This window comes from Maylandia zebra, linkage group LG20, assembly GCF_041146795.1.
Source record: "Maylandia zebra isolate NMK-2024a linkage group LG20, Mzebra_GT3a, whole genome shotgun sequence".
NCBI lineage: Eukaryota > Metazoa > Chordata > Actinopteri > Cichliformes > Cichlidae > Maylandia > Maylandia zebra.
In genome coordinates, this window is record NC_135186.1 from 25561214 (window position 1) to 25579450 (window position 18237).

At 40.2% G+C, this 18237-nt stretch overlaps 3 protein-coding genes across 6 annotated transcripts; all 3 read right to left on the bottom strand.

Moving 5' to 3' along the window:
* Nucleotides 1–1555: 1555 nt before the first annotated feature.
* mtg2 (mitochondrial ribosome-associated GTPase 2) lies at nucleotides 1556–4403 on the bottom strand. The gene is made up of 6 exons (XM_004546193.2): nucleotides 3884–4403; nucleotides 3589–3736; nucleotides 2785–2900; nucleotides 2443–2661; nucleotides 2210–2348; nucleotides 1556–2079 (listed from the first exon to the last, which is right to left on the bottom strand). Exons 1-6 carry the CDS (start codon nucleotides 4112–4114, stop codon nucleotides 1706–1708), a joined length of 1227 nt encoding a protein of 408 aa, XP_004546250.1. The 5' UTR covers nucleotides 4115–4403; the 3' UTR covers nucleotides 1556–1705.
* Nucleotides 4404–5003: 600 nt separating this feature from the next.
* LOC101476204 (SS18L1 subunit of BAF chromatin remodeling complex) lies at nucleotides 5004–14009 on the bottom strand. Of its 4 annotated transcripts, none has more exons than XM_004546194.3 (11): nucleotides 13870–14009; nucleotides 13076–13152; nucleotides 12903–12987; nucleotides 12587–12719; nucleotides 11902–12150; nucleotides 10974–11138; nucleotides 9234–9335; nucleotides 8632–8724; nucleotides 8416–8535; nucleotides 8187–8314; nucleotides 5004–6962 (listed from the first exon to the last, which is right to left on the bottom strand). In XM_004546194.3, the coding sequence occupies exons 1-11, from the start codon at nucleotides 13936–13938 to the stop codon at nucleotides 6936–6938; spliced, it is 1248 nt and encodes a 415-aa protein (XP_004546251.1). In that variant the 5' UTR covers nucleotides 13939–14009; the 3' UTR covers nucleotides 5004–6935. The 4 variants fall into 4 exon arrangements, with proteins under 4 accessions (XP_004546251.1, XP_012773198.1, XP_004546253.1 ...); XM_012917744.3 differs by lacking the exon at nucleotides 13870–14009 and adding an exon at nucleotides 13724–13830; XM_004546196.3 differs by lacking the exon at nucleotides 11902–12150.
* Nucleotides 14010–14603: 594 nt separating this feature from the next.
* On the bottom strand, nucleotides 14604–18126 carry lsm14b (LSM family member 14B). Its single transcript, XM_004546197.3, has 8 exons — nucleotides 17937–18126; nucleotides 17218–17381; nucleotides 16993–17122; nucleotides 16672–16893; nucleotides 16406–16489; nucleotides 16139–16300; nucleotides 15556–15685; nucleotides 14604–15466 (listed from the first exon to the last, which is right to left on the bottom strand). Exons 1-8 carry the CDS (start codon nucleotides 18052–18054, stop codon nucleotides 15343–15345), a joined length of 1134 nt encoding a protein of 377 aa, XP_004546254.3. The 5' UTR covers nucleotides 18055–18126; the 3' UTR covers nucleotides 14604–15342.
* Nucleotides 18127–18237: the final 111 nt, after the last annotated feature.

The following is an 18237-nucleotide window of genomic DNA, read 5'->3' on the forward strand; positions in this document are numbered from 1 at the left end:
CAATAACGTGGCGCACAGTGTGACGCATGCACCAGTTTATTGTATTTCCAGACTTGCTTTCGGCACAATTTACAGTGCACGCTACTCTGTTTTTTGTCAGACTTGAAATAGCCGAAATACCTTCACACTACGGAACTTCTATGGCTCTTCCGTTCGACAATCTCTCCGGCATTGGAACCATCATCTGTTTTCTCTTCGGTAACCTTCGGTCACGCTCGGTTGATTTTTCTAGTCGGCACACTCATTCACCCGGGCGGTACGGTGGCTGGCTGCTTCACAAACAAATACACATGTGCGGCTTGGCACTTGTGCTGTACGTAACAAGTCACGCGACGTGACGCTGCGGCTGTGATTGGTTCGGCTCTGCGCTACTTAATTTGGATTGGCTGACCTTTTTTTTTTTTTTTTTAAGAGGACAAGAGTGGCGAGGTCTATCGCGATAGTTTAATTTCTCTATCGAGTAAAAGTTATATCGCGATACATATCGTTATCGTTCTATCGCCCAGCTCTATATGGCAATTATTATTTGTGCCTGCAAACATTATCAAATCCTTTGTTAAAATTTAACTTTAAAAGTTGCAGCGCATCAGGGCTGTTTTTTGTTGATTCTTCCGCCCCCTGGTGGAGGTGCAGCTTTGTAAGTAAAAGCTTTTTTAATTATTTACAAACCGCATTTAGACTAACAAAATGAATATAGCTTATTAACATGGTTTGTTTTGCGCAAAGTGCACAAAGAGCTATACCATATTATAGCTAGGAATGTGGCCCATTGCTTCCACATGAAAGGAGGACCAGACTTGATAATCAAATTATAAACATTATAAATTATAAACTCAGTCAACCACATTTATCCAACTGGCTGTACTGATTTTATAATTAGCATTTTACAAATATCTATCTCTCAAACTCCTTCTTCCCCTGGGCTTTTCGGACATAGTCTCTACTCTGACCAAGCATTTTGTATATATTTCTCCTGTTTGTTATTTATTCCTGCACAGTTGCTGCGGTGTACCCACAACGTACAATGACAATAATGGGCTATTTTACTCTGTTCAATTCAAAACTCATATAACGTTCACTGACAGAAAATTTAACACACATTTCTGAAACCACATCAGCTCCAGGAGAGAAAGCTGCAAGTCATATTTAGATTTACCCCAAAATATTAGTTTGTAGTGACACCACTTTCTAAAGATTTACACACACATACACAACCACCAATCTTTTTATGAGCTTGTAAAAATCAATTGAAGTTCCCTGCTCACCACAGTAACTGTACTAAGTTCTCCACAAACCCTCAGATGTCTTTACTTTGACTATATGGAGCTTTATTTACATAACTACCACTGAGGTTCAATAAAACATGACAAACATGCCCTCTGCTGGTTTAGCAAGGAATTCCATCTACTTTCAACTCTCAATAACTTTGTTCCTGACAAATCATATCTTAAAAAAAATTGATCAAGTAAAACTTAAAGGCAGCATTGAAAATCTCTTTTGCTGTTCATCTTTTATAAAATAATACATTTAAATATTGTATGTGTAAATACCATCATTAATTAAACACCAAACTCTTATGTTTTATTTATTATTTTATTTATTTATTGAGAAATTAAAATACTGACTAAATTGTCCAATATAAATATTCATCATACACATTTTCTATTAAGCAAGTAGCCAGTTTTTCCTACCATTGAATCTCCCTTCACCCATTACCTCCCCCTTGGATGTAGCCATCATACAACTCTCTCAGGTGGAGAATGAGCTCCTCTGTGTTTTGTCCTGTGAGAGCTGAAACAGGGATGACCCTCTGGGAAACGTGGCTTTTAAGAGTTTCCAGCTTTTCCTGGGCCTCAGATAGGTCCATTTTGTTGGCTATGATAGCCTGAGGCCGCTGGGACAGTCCAGGTTCATACTGGTCCAGTTCATAACGCAAATGTTGGAGCTGGGTCCAGGGCTCTTGAGCCGACAAGTCCAGAACAAAAAGGAGGAAACGACAGCGCTCTATGTGGCGCAAGAAGGTGATTCCTAAGCCTCGATTTAGATGGGCTCCTCGAATAATCCCTGGGATGTCAGCAACTGCATAAAGTTAAGATAAAAAAAAAAATCACAACATCATTCAACTTTATCATACTGTAATATACTATAATAATAACCTTTTTTTTTCTCCTACAATAGACAATTAGAATCTTTGCTTAAAACCACCCACCTGCAACTTGCTCATGATCCCTGTACTTGACTATGCCCACATGAGGATTGAGAGTTGTAAAAGGGTAAGCAGCCACAGCAGGTCTAGCATTGGTGATGGCTCTCAACAGAGATGATTTCCCAGCGTTTGGAAAGCCAACCTGATGGGATGAAAGAGAATAAAAACACTTCAATACATCTGCATTGATGAAAAGTCTGACGCCAGTTTTCTCTTCAGAAACAGGGTCTGCTCACAAGTCCAGCATGTGCCATGGTACGAAGCTCCAGTTGAAGGAGCCGCTCCTGGCCTGTTATTCCAGGAGTAGCTGTCATTGGAGAACGGTTTTCATTTGACAGAAAGAATCTGTTCCCTTTCCCTCCAGCCCCTCCAAATGCAGCAAGATACTCCTGACCATGCTCAGTCATGTCCAGTATGGTTTTGCCCAGCTCCTTGACTACAGTTCCTAATGGTACCTTTACAGATTTAAAAAAGCAAACACACACACACAAAAAAAACATCACAGGAGAGGTTAAGTAAGGTCAGGCCAGACTCATGATCAAAGTGGGTGCCATTTATGATGAAATGCAGGGACTCACACGAATGTAGGTTGGGCTGCCATTCCGACCATAACAGTTCTTGCTGCCTCCCGATTCCCCATCCTCCCCCTTGTAAAGTGGAACTACTTGTGCTAATGATTTGACAAAGCGGTCAGCTGAAAGCAGACAAAAAAGGAATACGTATAAAAGCATGAAGAAACTCATTCTTATTGAAGAATTTATTGTCCATTTGATCCTGGCTTTGGTTCCTGTCTATACACACTCACCGGCCACTTCATTAGGTACACCAGGTGCTCATTAAAACATATATTTAATCAGATGGCAACATCTTAATGTATAAAACATCTTGACACGGTCAAGACCAATTGCTCAAGTTTAAACAGAGCACCATATGGCGAAGAAACATGACTTAAGTTGCTTTGAATGTGACTGGATTGTTGGTGCCAGGAGGGCTGGTGTGAGTATTTTAGAAACTTGTTTACTGGAATTTTCCAGCACAATGGTCTCAAAGATTTATACATAACAGTCTTGAAAAGAGAAAATATCCAGTGAGCAGCAGTTCTCAGCAGGTGAAGATGCCTTGTTGATTTCAGAGGTCAGAGGTGAGCTGATAGGAAGACAACCTGCTGAACCTTGAAGCAGTTGGGCTACAGCAGCATAAAAACTACATCGGGCGCCACTCCTGCCAGCTAAGAGCAAAAAGCTGAGGCTTCAATTCACACAGGCTCACAGAAACTGAACAACGGAAGATTGAAAAATTACCGTATGTTTGCTCTTGAGAGTATATTGACTTCTACATAGCAAATAGTGCAAATAAACATTCCTGTAACCAATCAAACTTACCCTTTATAATGATGCTTCCTCCGTCACCTCCATTCCCTCCATCCGGTCCACCCCACTCTTTCCGAGGCTCACTGTGAAAGCTGCTGGCCCCTTTACCCCCTGACCCAGCCACCAGCTTCACACGGCGGTGGTCCACAAAGTGACGGGTCTGTGAGGCGCAAAAAGAAGCAATGTCACAGTAGAGTGAACCATGCTTACGACTCTGATAGTCTCCACGACAGGTGTGTTTATGCTTTGTAAATATGCAAATATCCTGAGAAATAAGACGTGTAAAATACGCTTTAACTTAACATACCAGTTTCTTTTCAGACATCTCCCTTTTCTTGGAGTTTCCGCGGACTTTGGTGCACAGTGTACTCGAGGTGCTGACATCTCTGACACCGCCGACTTTCCTACTACAAGTCACAGAACTGAGTGTGAGGGGGCTCAGCTCACCTCTTTCGACCTTTTGTTCGAAAATACATCTTAAAAGTAATTCCGAGGATGGTCGGCGAGGGATTTTAAATCGAGACAACGCTGCCAACATTATAGCGTTCAACAAACAGACACCGGTTACAGTTTTAAAGTAGCTAAAAGCGATCTGTCAATGTCACGTCGACCGTTTACGTTAATACGCATCTCCACCAGCGTGATAAACAGGAAACTATCGGGGAACTAGGTAAGGGTTTATCAAATCTAAACGTCCATTCATGGATTTCCCTTGTATATGTATAATTATTTGGCGTTTCCAAAACGATCGCAACTACCCATCACACGTTTACCGACTACGACCAACACATGTACGGAAGCCCCACCGGTCAAAATCAGTCTTTGCCGTTGCTTTGCGGTCCACTACCGCCACCTGCTGTGCTACAAAAGAAAAGGAAACCCCATACCTGAACCGCCAAAGAACTCATATTTTCAACTCAAAACTCTAAAATGTGTCTACCTTAACAAAAAAAAAGGGCTCCTGAAGTTTGGTTGTGACCTAACCATGTTGCAATCTACACATGATGGAGACTTTATTAAGTAAACCTTACAAGTACCAGGTTGAAACCCCCTTTTGCCTTTAAAATTGCCTTACTTCTTCTTTGAATAGATTTAAAAAGCTGCCTTCCTCTTAGCTCAAAGCAGTTTGGCCATTCTTCTCTGGCGACATTTTTACTCTGAATTGCTCTTCACTGGATATTTTCTCTTTTTGAGACCCTTCTTTGGAAACCCTAGAGATGGCCCACCAGGCACCAGCAACTACAAAGTAAAGAAATCACATTTCTTCCTCATTCTGATGCTTGGCTTAAACCTGAGCATATTAAGTTGTCTAAATTATTGCCTAGTAATCTGAAGAACAGGTGTGCCTAATGAAGTGACCAATGAGCATACAATGAAATATTAAAGAATCTCTGACTCACGTTCAGATGACAAAATCCAGACACACAAAAGGTGAATGTCAATTTATTTTTGTATAGCAAATAGTAACAAAAGACAGCAGAAAAGATCAGGCGATGCAGTCTTACAATAGATAAGTAGATAACATTCATATTTGGATTATGCACATCAAACTCTCCTTCTCGCACATCCACACACACCGACACGCACACTAACAAGGCATACCACCCATGAGTGATGACACACTACGTAGAACTGGAAAACAACTTGCCGCACATGTTTGGTTCACAGTAAAAATGAGAAACTGATACCAATTTAGAGACGCCTGTGATTGTCAGTGTTGAGTGGTACATAGTTAATCAGCTGTTTGACAGCCAGGTATCTCCCATCCTTGATAACCCCTGCAGAATGACCACAGTTGTTGTGTTATTCTTCCCCTCTGAGGTAAGTTGAGTTACAACAAGATGTTATAACAGAATACTGCTAAGTTGGACCCTCACAACCACAGAAATAAAAAAAAAGTTGTCTGATTTCTTTTTAACTAAATAAACAAAGAAATAACTTGCAGATAGATCGATCGATAATAAATATGAAAAAGGTAAATTCTTGTACATGTACAAAAATTATACTGCTGCAACAATTGTATTATTTTTCTTACATGAATTCCTTGATCTAATACAAATAATAGCAATAAAAAAATTACAAAGAAAAAAACTGCTAAAGTAGTAAGATTTATGTTTGATATATTCACATATCTGCCTCTAAGTCACGTAAATAAAGAAGTAATATTCTTAAATAGTCTATCACATTCTGTTCTTTTCCTGTAACATAACACTGAATAATTTGAGACAAACGATCTCTGTCTTTATCACAGCTGTATGTAAAAAAACAAAACAAACAAACAAACAAACAAAACTACATATAATCACGTAAAGTTCACCGTAAGAGCCAACCTCAACATGACTGACGGAGCTGAGTGTATTGCACTTATTGAAGTTGAGGTGCAGGACATGTTACTGTTCTGTTCCTGTGTTACTTTGGCTTTTTGAGTATCATCTCTTAAAAACAGCCTGAATCACGCTACGATACAAAATATTAGACAATACATACACTGTCACTGTAAAATAAAGTGCAGACAAAGTGGCAATGCAATTTTATGTAAAAATCATTACTTTATGGCATCAGAGCGCAACACTCCTTACCTCTGCACAGACGCTATAAGCCGGCGCAGAGCGATGCCACTCAAAATATAGTGTCAAAAATACTACCACGATGTAAGATTATCATGGACAATGATACACATTGTTAAGTTTTCGTCTGTCAACTATCTATTATGTCGATTACCTCAGCAAGACATATGTAGAGAGTGAAAACACATAATGTTATACCACACAGCAACACATCACAGTTTGACTAACACAGACAAACCCCATGATCAAGTCAGGTTTAACGACCAACATTTTCACCTTTTTTTAAGGATGTACCATGAGATATAACAGTGTTTATACCAGGAATAAGAGCAAGATTTATAGTCTTCTATCAAATATCAAAGAATATTCTCTTCAAGGCTAATAAGCTTTTTTTTTGTACTCCCACAGTCTCACTTGCGCTGTGCACCAAAAATAAAATAACATCAAAAGCTCTTAAAACAATAAAGGTAGGGGACAGAGAACAAGTTTATTTGTGCATGTGGCTGAGGTGCATGTGACAACTCCACAGCGCCCTTTTTAGTAGCTTGTATAGAATGGTTACATTAACTGCCTTGGTTTTGCAAGCACCACAACCAGCTACAACCCTGTTGAAATTAAAACGGAGGAGGGAAGCATCACATTTGACTGGATTAATTATTTTAGCTAGAATGATGATTAATGAGAGGATAATAAATCTGATGGCAGCCTGATCTAATCCATAGCTGAGCCCAGTTCATTACTGTTGAATGTTCCATCGCACATTTTCTTCCACCAGCAAAACATTGTGCTGCCTCATTGCTGATAATTTCCATATTGACCCTGAAATTAGAAAAAATATATGTTTAATTGGATTTATTTATTTATTTATTTATATACTGCTTAAAGTTGTGGTTGGACATTTACATATACTCATCATGGGCATAAATTTAAAGACAATATTTGGTTTTTAGTTATTTTTTGAACTGTTCTTTTTGGTGGAATGACTCTAACATACATCTTCAAGATGTAGACCGATACTTAAAACAATGGGAAATGTCTGGGAAACTCTAAAGTGGAGATCTAAAAAGGAGAATTGTAGATTTAATCAAGTTGGGACGGTCTCTTAGAACCAATTCAAAACAGCTGTAGATTTCAGGATCATTAATTCAAACAATTATAAATAAATATAAATTATTCAGATGTGTCACGACTTTGCCAGGATCTGGAAGAAGACCAAAATGTCACCCTCAGATGAGAGGAAATTATTTAGGATATTCAGAAACAACCCAGGGAATTCCCAAGGTTCAAACATGAAATGAACTGGAATCTGCAAATCTGAAAATCTTTGGACTATGCTTAAAAGGTTCTCTGCTGGGAAACCAGCCAATTTAAATTAACTCCACCAGTTCTGCCAATGAGAGCAGCCAAATACTGAACTTGGATTATGTCAGAAGCTTGTTGATGGCTACTAGAAGTGTCTGGTTGAGGTGTAAATTGCTAAAGAACATTTAACCAAATACTACTGGAGATGTAGGTATATATTTTAGTCTGTATATAACATTTTGAGCCTGTGTGGATTACAGAAAACCCAAAAATTATTTCAAAGATGTGCACCCAATTCTTGGTTTTTAAGTCATTAAAGAAGCATGTACATAAGAACAAGTTATTCATTAAAGATGCATGCTCTCCACCGTGGGAAATGAACAGTTACACCATATTCATGCTGATGATGAATGCATGTAAACGTCTGACCACAACTGTCTGCATGGTGCTTTCAGAGTATATGTTTCTATTAGTACTAAAACAGACACACACTACAACATCTTTTTTTACTTCACTGGTCCTACATGAATCTGATTTTCTGTTGCTCTGTGTAATTATATAAGGAAACAGGAAACAGTGTTTTAGATCATGGTCAAATTCAATTACAATCCTTTGAGACAAAGGGGGTCTAGCAAGGTCCTGTGTTATTTTATTACTCTTGTTTCATGCACAGACTTGTGCCAGTATGTCTATACCTAAATAATACATACATTTTGCTTTAAGTTAAAACATCTCATGTACCTGTTCATAGGAGAACGGCCTCTGCGTCTGCGCTCCAGGGCCTCCCTGGGAAGATCGGTAGGATCCATACTGTTGGCTTTGACTCTGCTGATACTGAGAATATTGAGACGATCCTCCCTGGACTGGACCTGTAGCACAGGAGTTCAATTAGGTGGATGTTTTCAGTTATTTTATGTGCGTGTTTAAATTTGCCTGGATGCACAAAAACGACTGTATGAGTCACTCTCACCATATCCCTGGGGCTGTCCACTGTAGCCTTGTTGAGAAGAGTACTGCTGTTGGCTGAAGGCTTGCTGCTGGCCAGAGCTCTGTTGATACTGGGCCTGCTGTTGACTGTACTGAGAGTTCCCTGGAGGTAGACATATCAGATGCACATTACTATAGTTAAGTATTTATTTAAACAATAAAATATAGAAATGCAATTTAAATTAAGAAATGTTATTACCTCCTTCATAGTAATGTTGTGAGGATTCATCAAATGATCTATCATACCCTTGTTCCCCATAAGAGGACTGTTGATATGAATACTCCCCGTGACCTGCAGAGAACACGATTCAACACATGCAAAAACTCCTCTGCTAAGGCAAAATCCAGTGACAGACGAAAGAGAAGTTATTATTTGCAGGTTGCAGCTGAAACATTCATAATAAATGTCTGTCAACAAATTTTCACACGAACACCATTTTGCCAGCCTTTTCACTTCAACGTATTACACAAAGCATTTTTTTTAAAAAAAAACCACCCCAGATGAAGTTTGAGCTCTCTCTGTGACACGCTGCTATATCGCTCTCTGAAATCTGAAATTTCGGCACACCAAAGGGGACAGTATGGACACAGACACAGTGGCAGAAAATAGACCAATGTCAGAGTTTTCAATTTTTTTTTTCATTACTTTTGTCTCCCACAGTGAAAAGTTGGGAGGAAGAGCTTCAGCAATAAATCTGGCTCAGGCCTGTAGGACAGTGCTAAAGGGAAATGGAATGACCTACAATGCGGGTTGTGTGTTTGAAAGCTGTGTGTATGAAGTTTATGGATGTGCACGATTACCATCAGGGTAATACTGCTGGTTTATGGGCTCGCTGGAGCTCTGAGTGTGTCCATACTGCTCTCCGTAGAACTCGTCTTGTCCCATGTACTGCTGTGCAGATCCTGCAAGACAGGTAAGACCATGATTGGTTAAACAACTGGTCAAACCAACTGGCCATGTGTTGGACATGGCTGTGGCCAGGAGAACTAAAAATAGCTTAAAATAAAAATAATTAATATTACAGTAATGATGTTTTATAACTTATGTGTAAATAGAGTACTGTACAAGTCACTGAAAATGATTTTCAATAGATTAAATTGATAATATTAAATAAAAATAATATGAAGGAAGATTTATTTTTTTATCCAAATTTTAGATTTAGTAATTGAAGTGAAACAATTGCACTGCTTGGTTGAATGAAAAATGCATGATATGCAATTTTTGAAGATAAAGTGTGAAGTACAGAAGGTCTGTTATTCTGGAAAATTAGGATTTGTTTGGTGGTGGTGTGCAGAAACTCCAGATTCCACTTCCGTTTTGTTTTTTTTATCTGAACTGGATCTTAGAGAATAAAAAAAATTACAAAATAACAAGTACTCTGAAAACTGCAACAAAAGTCAGCATAGTCTAATCTCCCTTCAATCTACAACAAAGCCAAAAATTCCATACAAAGATGGGCAGAATCACAGAACGCACTCATACCAAAGCAATCTAAAACATACAGTTGTGGTCAGAAGTTTATATTCACTCACCATGGGCAGATGCCATGCAAATTTCAGGGTTTTGATGATTTTTCTGGGGTGGAATGATTGTACAACATACATCTTTAATTCAATAAATTCAGATTCACACAGGTTCAGACAGGTTACAATATATACATACATACACACTAATATTTGGTTTCAGTTTCATTAAATTAACAACAAGTGCACTAAAGACAACTGATTGCTGTACAATCATTCCAAGAACAGTTCAGAGAAATCATTCAAATCATTTGAAACACCAGATTACCATGACATCCATGTCCATGATGAGTGCATATAAACTTCTCACCACAACTGTACATGTCTTTTGCACTTCCAGATATGACCAATTAGCTATAGATAATCAAAATATCCCTTCCAGCTGCTGCACAACCAAAGGCTGGTGGGAAATCCACACAGCTTAACCATGGACACAATATTCCTGTAACACACATCTATCTGGAAGCACTTCACACTATAATGCAATAGGGTACGGCCTGTTGCACTGGAATTAGTATCACATGCTTCTTCTAAATCTAAGTTACTACATGCCTTCAAAGCCTGCACCCTTTGAAAGACACAAAGGGACAGAGTGGAGCTATTATTAGGCACGCACTGACATTGCAAGTTAGGTGATTTACAGAGATGGGAACTTAAAGTGACACAAGTGATACATCTCCAGGCTACTTCTTAAAGTTACAGGAAGGCAACTAGAGCCTACACAATTCCAGATGTCTAATATCACTCTCGTTTTATAATCTTGGAACATCATACTACCAATACTACCTACTTATCAGGGGCTTTTGCAGCAACTATGGCTTTCATCTCAATCCATCTCAAAACTTAGATACTGGCAACCACCGTCACACTTGGAAGACCTGGAAAACTATTCGCCAGACATTCAGGTGTTCACACACAACCACCCACACAAGTGTACATAAGTACACAAATCAGTCCAAATAAACTCACTGAAACAACAGCCATACCAAAGCAGCATAAAGAAATCTTGCCACCTACCTTGCTGAGAAGAGCGGTAGGATCCCATGGGCCTCTGAGACATCATGCTGTTTCCTTGACTGCCCTGACCCATCATGCCCATAGCCTGCTGTCCCTGATAATGTTGCCCCCCAGCTTGGGCTGAGGAGTAGTGTGGTGTGGCAGACTGCTGGTGCATCATGGAGACTGTGGAGGAGGTGGGATTATTTGGGGGGAGGGGGAGATCTTGTACATTAATATATAGAGATAAACTTCATCTATAATGCTGATAAATCCTGCTTATGCTTCAGAATGCACAGCCTTCTGGAGCATAAGCAGAATTTCCAGATCTGAGCCTGACAGAAATGTGTATAGTTACACAAACAAACAAATGTAGAAGGAGGTCCAAGGCAATCAGGACACAAGAGGAAAGCCAAAAGGGATCCATAGCATACAGCAGTCAAGGGTCTTTTAAAAAAATATCTTTAAAGAAATGCTTTCAAGATGCTGCTTTAAGTGTAAACAAAGCCAGCGAAGTCAGCGCATTAACAGAAGTACAATAAATACACACGGACATCCAGGGAAAGGAGGGGTGCATCTCAAAAAGTAGGAGAAGTTAAACCTGAAGCAAAGGGAAGAAGGAGGGAGGCAGGACACCTCACTGATGAACTGAATGTGTTTCGTATTTGTCTGTTACACAGGAGGAAAGTTTAAGATATGCATGCAAGCATGTTTTTTATGCAAGCTCAAAAGGGGCACAGCTACCATGTACAGTATTTCACCCTGAAAACTTGAAAAGATTATTTTCATCATTCCCATCCTCTAAATGCCAAATCTTGTATAATACACATAAACAAGTAAAAAACAAGTACGGCATCTTGCATCTCGAGAGATGGTAACTCCTGACTATCAGATCATGATGGTTTAGAGACCAATTCCTGATGACTGGGCTTTACGATACCTGGCTCACCTTGGTTGGAATGCATGTTGAGGTTGCTGCGGGAGGAGGAAGAAGAGGATGAGGATGTGGAGGAAGAAGAGGAGGAAGAGCCATAACCAGGCCCAGGGCCCTGGATCATGCTGCCCTGGGAGGAGGGCGCAGCGTGGCTGTACCCAGGGACCGAGCTGCCATAGCTGCTTGCTGGCAGGCTGAGGGAGGTGGAGGGAATAGCCGACTGCACCTGACCAGACTGCTGCTGCATGGGGGCATGGTTGGGCCCTGACAACACACACGCACAGTCAGAGCAGCCACCACACATTCCCCTGTGGTGCCATGTCATGTTAACCACGGCCCCACATTCAGTTCATCTTCACAGGAGACGTGCATGGTTGAACAAAGGTAGAGTAACGCACGTTAAGGATGTGTGTATATTTTTTTCACAAGAAGAGGGAATATAGTAACATAACTGTGAAACAATCTGACTCATTGGCTGAACTTAAAACCACAGATACTTAAAGGCAATGAAGCAATATAGAAGTGCGGGCACTGTGGCAGACAAGACATGGTACTGTGTCAGCAGACAAACATGCAACTAAGTCAGAATCAGACGAGCAAGCAAGACACTGGACAGACAACAAAATCGGGAGGCATCTTTGGGCTGAAATAAGTGATTCAGGGCTTATCTGTAAAACACAGGTATGCAATTAACTCTCACCATTACTCATTTGGCTCTGCATCATTGATGTCGGGGGCAGTGCTGGTCCCATGTTGTCATTGAGGTTACTTTGAGCATGTCCCCCACTCTGGCCCATCCCTCCAGGACCCAAAGACATACTGGAAGTCGGAGGCTAAAGGTGTAGAGACGTAATATTTAAGTAGCGGCAGTCATAAATGATATGCAGTTCATTTTTTTCACACTGTATTTATATGCATCTATTTTCTGTTTTCGATTAATGTTCTATTTTCTCAGTGGACACAGTGTATACTTATATTTCATAGTTGCCATTACTGGAGTCACAAATCACACTTACCGCAGGTAGTAATGACTGCATGTTCTGATTTGAATCAGCTATTGTGGCCAAGTAAACAAGATTTCTGTGCAGGATCTGCTGATACCTGGAGGAAGAAGAAGAAGAAAACCAGTCTTAATTGTGCTTTGATATTTAGCAGGTATTGGTCAGGGAGGAAAGACGAAACCACTTACTGTGTGCATTCAGCCGTCTTGCCTTTGCTTTGGTAATCCATTATGCACTGTATTAAATGATGATTTTCATCCAGCATCTTTGGAAAATAATAAAACAACTTCATTCCACTGTATCTGAAGTCCTATAAGTGTATAGTAAATTATTAACTAACAAATACTCTATTAAAACAGTGCTGTGCTTGATTCTCAGAACTTTATCCAGCCCTTGAGTGTTTTTTTCTGGGTCATCTTTTTCATTTTCTTTTTATATAACAGAGCCAAAAGAAGAACTCATTTTTCACTGTCTTTATTTAGGACGCCGGTTGAAAGTCTGGCTTTCAAGGATAGGGTTTACGTTTTACTTTCGCGCTAAACGGTTCAATCAAGGATAAAAGCGGTGCCCTAGGACATATACTGTAACACCTGCCTTCAATTTCAATCTATAGCCTACTTAATTAAACACCAGGGCAGAGCTGCTGCTTTGAGAATTCTTGTTAACCATCTTGCGAGGAAATAAAACTGATTTCCAATTTCTCACACAAAAATATTCCCATTCGTCTCAAAATATCTGCGAGGATGACAGACAGCATCACCAAGAAAGCAGAGATCCAGCCGGCGTTAAGCCGAGCGCTCGTCTACATCACCGCGATGGCTTTGTTTGGTTCGCACCTTCAATTGACTGTAACGTTCCAATACCAGTTGCCATTTCTTTGATATTCACCACTGGCTACTTTCTCTGCACTGGAGGGGGATCACATACTCCCATGCTAGAATATCTAAATAGAAATGTCGCGACGTTTTAGGATTTTTTTTACCTTTTGAATGGTTTGCTGTGTCACCTCCCCTTTACTTCTGGGGCGCGCCGATGAAAACGCCACCGACATTTTGTCATATGGGAAATAAAAGAGCCGCTTTTATTCTAATATTTATTATCTCGAGCGCAGCCTTCTATTTGGTTACATAGTTTCTCCATTACCAGGAATAGGGGTACTGACCAAACCAGAGCCATGTCGCGAAAGATGGAAAATTAGAAAACACTTGACTTATCTGAATGGCATTAAACAGGATTTCCTTTAAGCTATTATTTATTATCTGCGTGCAAATAATTACATGCATATAAAGGGATATGATGGTAAGGGACAAATCCCTCTCCCTCAGATTTTGGTATAGTCCAGGCAGTGAGTAGCCTACCACTTTCCCCTCACTGTAGACGGGGTATCGTTTGATTCAAGAAAGCAGTCTGCTTGGAGCACACGCTGCCCAGTGCCCAAAACCTTTAAGGATCAGCTGTAGCCAAAGTTGCTTTCAGCATTTCAGGAAATGTGAGAATCCCACCGTTCACTGTGGAGTGTTTACTTTTTAACAACAGCACTTGCCCCTCACGTGCTGAATCAGGGAACGTGTAATCTTATAATTCAGTGTGACATTTACGCTTTTTAAAAAAATTTTTTATTGCCAGTTTATATAATCGAATCTTGAATATATTGCAAACGTTGTTTAAAGGAGTGATCCTTCTTAAAAGGACAAAGAAACAGCCATAGAACACAGATACTATCCCAGATTATTTATAATTAGGATTGTACAACTAAGAATTTTTAAATGCTTACTTGTGCAACAAAATGTCTTTTAGTCTCATAACAGGTGTATCAGCACATCCATTTTATTTACATTCAACTCATTCCCTTGATTATACCAAATTAAGTCTTAAGTCTGAAAGCTCCTTTTGTTCATTATATTAATACTATGCAACATTGAATGGACAAATCTGATTAATACTCCCAAAAGGCAAAAGCAAGAATTTACAAATGTGCAAGTAGCAAACAAAAGTAGAAACTGAAGCATTCATGGTTTCCCCCTTTTAAACAAAAAAAAAAAAAAAAAAAAAAAAAAAAAAAAAAAGAAAGAAAAAAAGTTGGAGTAAATTTTACCCACATAAAAACAAGGTCAAATGTCAAAGAAATAATGTTAAACTTTTTAATGACAGACGTTTTGACTGGTTACAGCACAGCTGTAATAATGATGGCTTAGTTCCATCACGTATCCCAGTAAACAGACTGTAAACAAACATGCACAGCATAGCACCTCTTCCAAATGCAATACAGCCTTCATTATTGCCCTTGTGATTTCTTCACTGTACTAAATATCAAAAGGTCTGTCAAGAAAAGGGGGGCAAGATTCTTACAGGGGATCCAGTACCTTCCAGAAATAGGGTACGAAATCAGTCAAGGTGGCTTTACTGCCTTTGTATGAAACTGATCTGTACAGCCGCCCAGTTGCATTTCTTTGAGTTAGACTCGAGCAGCACCTCGTCCTCTTCTGGTATATCCACCTCTGAATCCTTGGCCCCTCAGGAAACGCCCAGGGACACCAAAAGTCTCCAGATTGCGCTTTCGCTCCTCTGCCCACGTCAGTCTGAAACCATTGATGTACATAAATAGCCATGAGCACATATCTGTACAAAGACCAACTTTTATATAAGACAAAGAGAGTCAGTTGATTACCTGAGCCCATTATCAGATGAGATGTTGTCAAAGAAAGACTTTGCTTTGTCATAGTAGCACTTTGGACCAAAACGATCATCCCCTGAACTCAGCTGCAACCCCTCCGTTTCCCTTCCCTCAGAATTCCCATCTGAAAACAGAAAAAAAAAAAAAAAAAAGTACTGACAGTGGAAGGACAGACCAATTCCCTGGTTTTCAGCTATTGCATTTATTTAAAAAAAAAAAAAAAAAAAAACCCACACAAACAACCACTAAAGAAATTATATCTATCTATCTATCTATCTATCTATCTATCTATAGGCCAGAGAGAAACATGGCATTAGAAGGCTTATTTTACCTGAATGCAAATTTACTTCTATTCAAACATTCATTTTTGTCACCACACCTTTAACTCATTCAAACAGAGTTACATGAGAGCACAACTTCCATGAAGATGCCACAACATTAATAATGCATACCTTTAAATTGACAGCATTCCTTCAAAGAGAATTAACTGACAAAGCAGGTGATTTAAAAAAAAAAAAAAAAAAAGAAGAAGAAAAAAAAAGTGGTGCATTGTTGGCAACTCCAGCTGATAACCAACCTTTTAGAGTCAGCCTCTCCTGGAACTTCTCCTCAAGCGCCTCCTTAATGAATTGTGCGTTTGAGGAATCAAAATCAAAGTCTGTGTCAAATTTAAGGGTGGGAGATGGAGCATTAGCCACCATCAGCTGGCCTCTTCTGCGGTTCCTGCGCCGTCGAGGTCCTAAGATTATTATTTATTTTTTATTAAGTGCACCTCAAGTTTGTTTTGTATACAAGGATGTCCTTTCTGATTTTCAAGTCTACTGGAAACGTGCATGTTTAATACCTTGTCTTTTTCTAGCAGGTGGCCTGGTTTCAGCATTTTGCTGCTGACTGTCTTGAGAAGTGGATCCACTTGGGTCTGATTGCACTGCAAAGACACCCACAACAGCTACACTTAGTTTTAAGTGCATGTAGCTGCCTAGAAAAATACCCCATTATTTTCCCCAAAACATACATACTCCTCCACAGTTAATCAACCTGTTTCACTTGGGAAACATCACAGTACTTTAACAGCATTTCCTTCTCATTGCTGCAACATTGTTTACTCACTGGTGGCTTCAGTGACCCTTGTGGTTTGAATATTTGTTCCTCTCGTCCCCTTGGGCTGCCTCCTATTCCGCTGCTGCTGCTGCTGTCCTTGTTCTTCTTGTTGCTCCTGCTGCTGGGATCCACTCGCACCTCCTCTCTGCCTAAATGTCTTTACACTGACAGTTTGAACAGCCTTTTCCACCATGGGACCTCTTTGAGCAAGTAAGCCTTGAAGTAAAGGCCCTGGGTAAAGGATATGAAGTGTGTAGTATAGAAAGAACCCATTTAAATTTAATTTTTTTAGTCAATTAACTTGTTAGAAACTTGCTGTCATTGATTTACCAAGGCCGAGAGCTGCAACATACTGCTGATTAAGCAGAGAGCTAGCAGCAACCTGGTTGTAGGCAGGCATCCTTAAAGGGCTGAGTGATCCAACGGTAGATTGGATGCTTGAAGCGCCTGAACTGGAGGTCTGGATGAACCAAATATGTTAATGTTTAAACACACATATACATACTTAGTCTGTTTTTAGAAGAAGGAGGGTGTAACCAAGCAGTTTTTGTACACCTGTATTATTGCAGGATCCTGAGGCAGGCCATGGTGATACCTTGGAGGGTCACCCAGTGTAATATCCTTAATATCACTTCCCCGGAAAGTAATGTACTCATAGACATCATCTTTGGGTGACGTTGGCCTATCTGTTGGCCGTCCCTCAGTTCCAAAACACTTGACTAGTGAAAAGAAAAACAATGGATAAAGTTAGGAAAGTTCCACCCATATTTCACTTGCCCAGTTTCTTTCCAATTCAGTTAAAAGGACTAGATGTTACAGTCCCTGATAATGCATTGCTTTAGATGGAGAGACTCTTGAGGGATGGCTGTTATGAGGAAAGGCAGCCCAGAAACTTTGCCAGCAGCTAAGATTAAATGACAATAACTAGAAATGGAGAAAAAATTTAAAAAGCAAGTTTTTGAAACGCTGACAGATTTTCAAGAACACTGATAGCTAAGCTGAGGTGGTTCGGGCATCTGACAAGGATGCCCCCTGGGCGCCTCCTGGGTGAGGTGTTCCAGGCATGTCCCACCGGGAGGAGGCCCCGGGGCAGACCCAGGACACGCTGGAGAGATTATATCTCTCGGCTGGCCTGGGAACGCCTTGGTATTCCCCCGGACAAGCTGGAGGAGGTGGCTGGGGAGAGGGAGGTCTGGGCCTCTTTGCTTAGGCTGCTGCCCCCGCGACCCGGCCCCGGACAAAGCGGATGGATGGATGATAGCTAAATAACTCACCTTCTGCCAGAACTACTGTGCTGTTCGCTGCATCAATAGTATACAAAATCCCTTCATAACGATTTTGGGCTTTTGAGAGGAGTGATACTTTACAGCCAATGTATGGCTTCGAAGCCATGGCTCGAGAATATCCGGGGCCGTTGCTATAAACTTCTATAAAGACTCATCACATGGCACATTTCGAGTCCTAGTAAAACCGGAAACAATTTATAGGCGTACACAGCTGACCTGATTGAAGCACCTGGCAATCATTGATGGCAATAAAATGAATGCCAATCACCACGGCTTGATTTAACTCACT